This window comes from Pteropus vampyrus, unplaced genomic scaffold (genome assembly GCF_000151845.1).
Source record: "Pteropus vampyrus isolate Shadow unplaced genomic scaffold, Pvam_2.0 Scaffold818, whole genome shotgun sequence".
NCBI lineage: Eukaryota > Metazoa > Chordata > Mammalia > Chiroptera > Pteropodidae > Pteropus > Pteropus vampyrus.
The window spans coordinates 869442-871196 of NW_011889599.1; the positions used below are offsets into that span (position 1 = coordinate 869442).

Genomic DNA, 1755 nt, shown 5'->3' on the forward strand with positions numbered 1-1755 from the left:
CAGGCACTGGGGGAAGGCTCTAAATGTCCAGATTGTGGAATTGTTGGGGGGAGCCCATTTTACTTGGAACTTGGGGGACAGAGAAGCCCCAGTTGATATCTGATATAACAAAATGAACTCAGGTTTCCAGAAGGAACTGAGAGGGAAAAGAAAATCTTTGAGCTTGGATAAAGTGGCTGAGCAGCCAGTTTATTTTGAGTTATTGGTGATCCTGGCTGATCAGAGCTGTTGGAGTCTAGGGAGGGCCTGGCTGCCTGGCTTGAGGGTGACCCAGGGAACCTGGGCTCAGTTTAGAGACTCTGTGGCAGTGCACAGCAGGCCAGCCAGGAGAGCAAGGCCCACTGTGGTCACGACAACCAGTGCCACATCCCACCAGATCCCTTGGTAGGCCCATGATGCCTGTAGTTGCCAGCCACAGTTGCCCAGCTCATAGCCTGTGAGCTGGCCCAGTGGATAGATGGTGGCAAGGTTGGGGCTGGAACAGTGGACATCCAGCAGGGCCTCGGGTGTGCGGTCCTCCAGCCAGAGGCGCAGGTAGGTAAGGCTGCAGTCGCAGTGCCATGGGTTCTGTGTCACGTCAAGCGTCTGCAGCTGGGGCAGGTGGTCGAAGGCGCCCGGGGGCAGGGATCGAAGGCTGTTATTGGCCAGCAGGAGGTGGCGGGTATGGGCTGGCAAGGCAGGCAGGGACGTGAGACCCTGCCCCCTGCAGTCCACCCACAACCCCATGGTTTCCAGTGCCTGACAGGTGCATGGTGCAGGGCAGTCCTTGGTGGCCTCCGCAGTGGCCCAGAGCAGCAACAGGGCCCCCCAGGCAGGCATTGTACAAGCTTGCTGTAGGGAGAATGGCCGTGAGGTGAGCAAGGGCCTGGCAGCCTGTACCCCATCCCAAGGGCCAGTGGGTACTGTGGGAGCAGTGGGATCTGACCTGAGACAAGGGACAATTTTTTTCTCAGGCCTCAGCTTTCTCATCTGTGAAATTGTGGTGATGAAGACTGAAGTGAAGTGCACCCAACCTGAGCCTGGCTGACCCTCATTGGACATTTAGAAGGCAGGACAGTGAGGGTTGCTGAGGTGGGGGAAGGGAGCAAGGGTAAGCACATTCTTGGAAAGGAGATGGGGTCTCAGGAGGTGGGGGGAACAGATCCCTGCTACATGATTTACAGTCCTGGCCCTAGGCCCCCAGAGCGTGGGGAAGGCTGCTCCTACCTTCCATGCCTAAGCTTGGGGTCAGGCCAATTGTGTGGACTTCACAGACCACACCTCATCCCATCAATTCCAAACAGCTTGCCATGGCTAAGTGAACCTTCACATGGTACTTGGTGTAGAAAACAGCAGGACGAGGATGCTGAGGTGGGGACATGGAAGGGAACCCAGAAGAGGGTCCCTCTGGAAAGCCACTCATCTAGGCTAATGCTTGGAATTGGGGAAATTGAGGCTCACGAAAGAGAGAGTGACTTGTGTCAAAAACCAATCTCATACTCAGGTCTCGTGGGCCAGTTTCTGCCTGATTCACTGCCTTCCCTCCATGACTGTTTCCCCTTCCTAAGACTCCCCACTGGACCCTCCTCCCCGTCTTCCAATTACTATTTATTGAATAAACCAACAAATCTTGACTTAGCCAAGGAGCAGGTATCTTACAGCAAATGCTCACAGCTGTCTTCTGGAGGGGAGAGCAGAAGGAGGCATAGAGGTAGGACTTGACACCTGGCCTCCCCACTTCTTCCTAGGAGAGGCCTAGGAGAGGTAGTGCTGAAT

The 1755-nt window shown here is 55.4% G+C and overlaps 1 protein-coding gene across 1 annotated transcript; it reads right to left on the reverse strand.

Moving 5' to 3' along the window:
- Positions 1 to 285: 285 nt before the first annotated feature.
- Positions 286 to 819, reverse strand: GP9 (glycoprotein IX platelet). The gene has a single exon (XM_011385891.1). The coding sequence runs from the start codon at positions 817 to 819 to the stop codon at positions 286 to 288; it is 534 nt and encodes a 177-aa protein (XP_011384193.1).
- Between the last annotated feature and the right edge of the window lie 936 nt (positions 820 to 1755).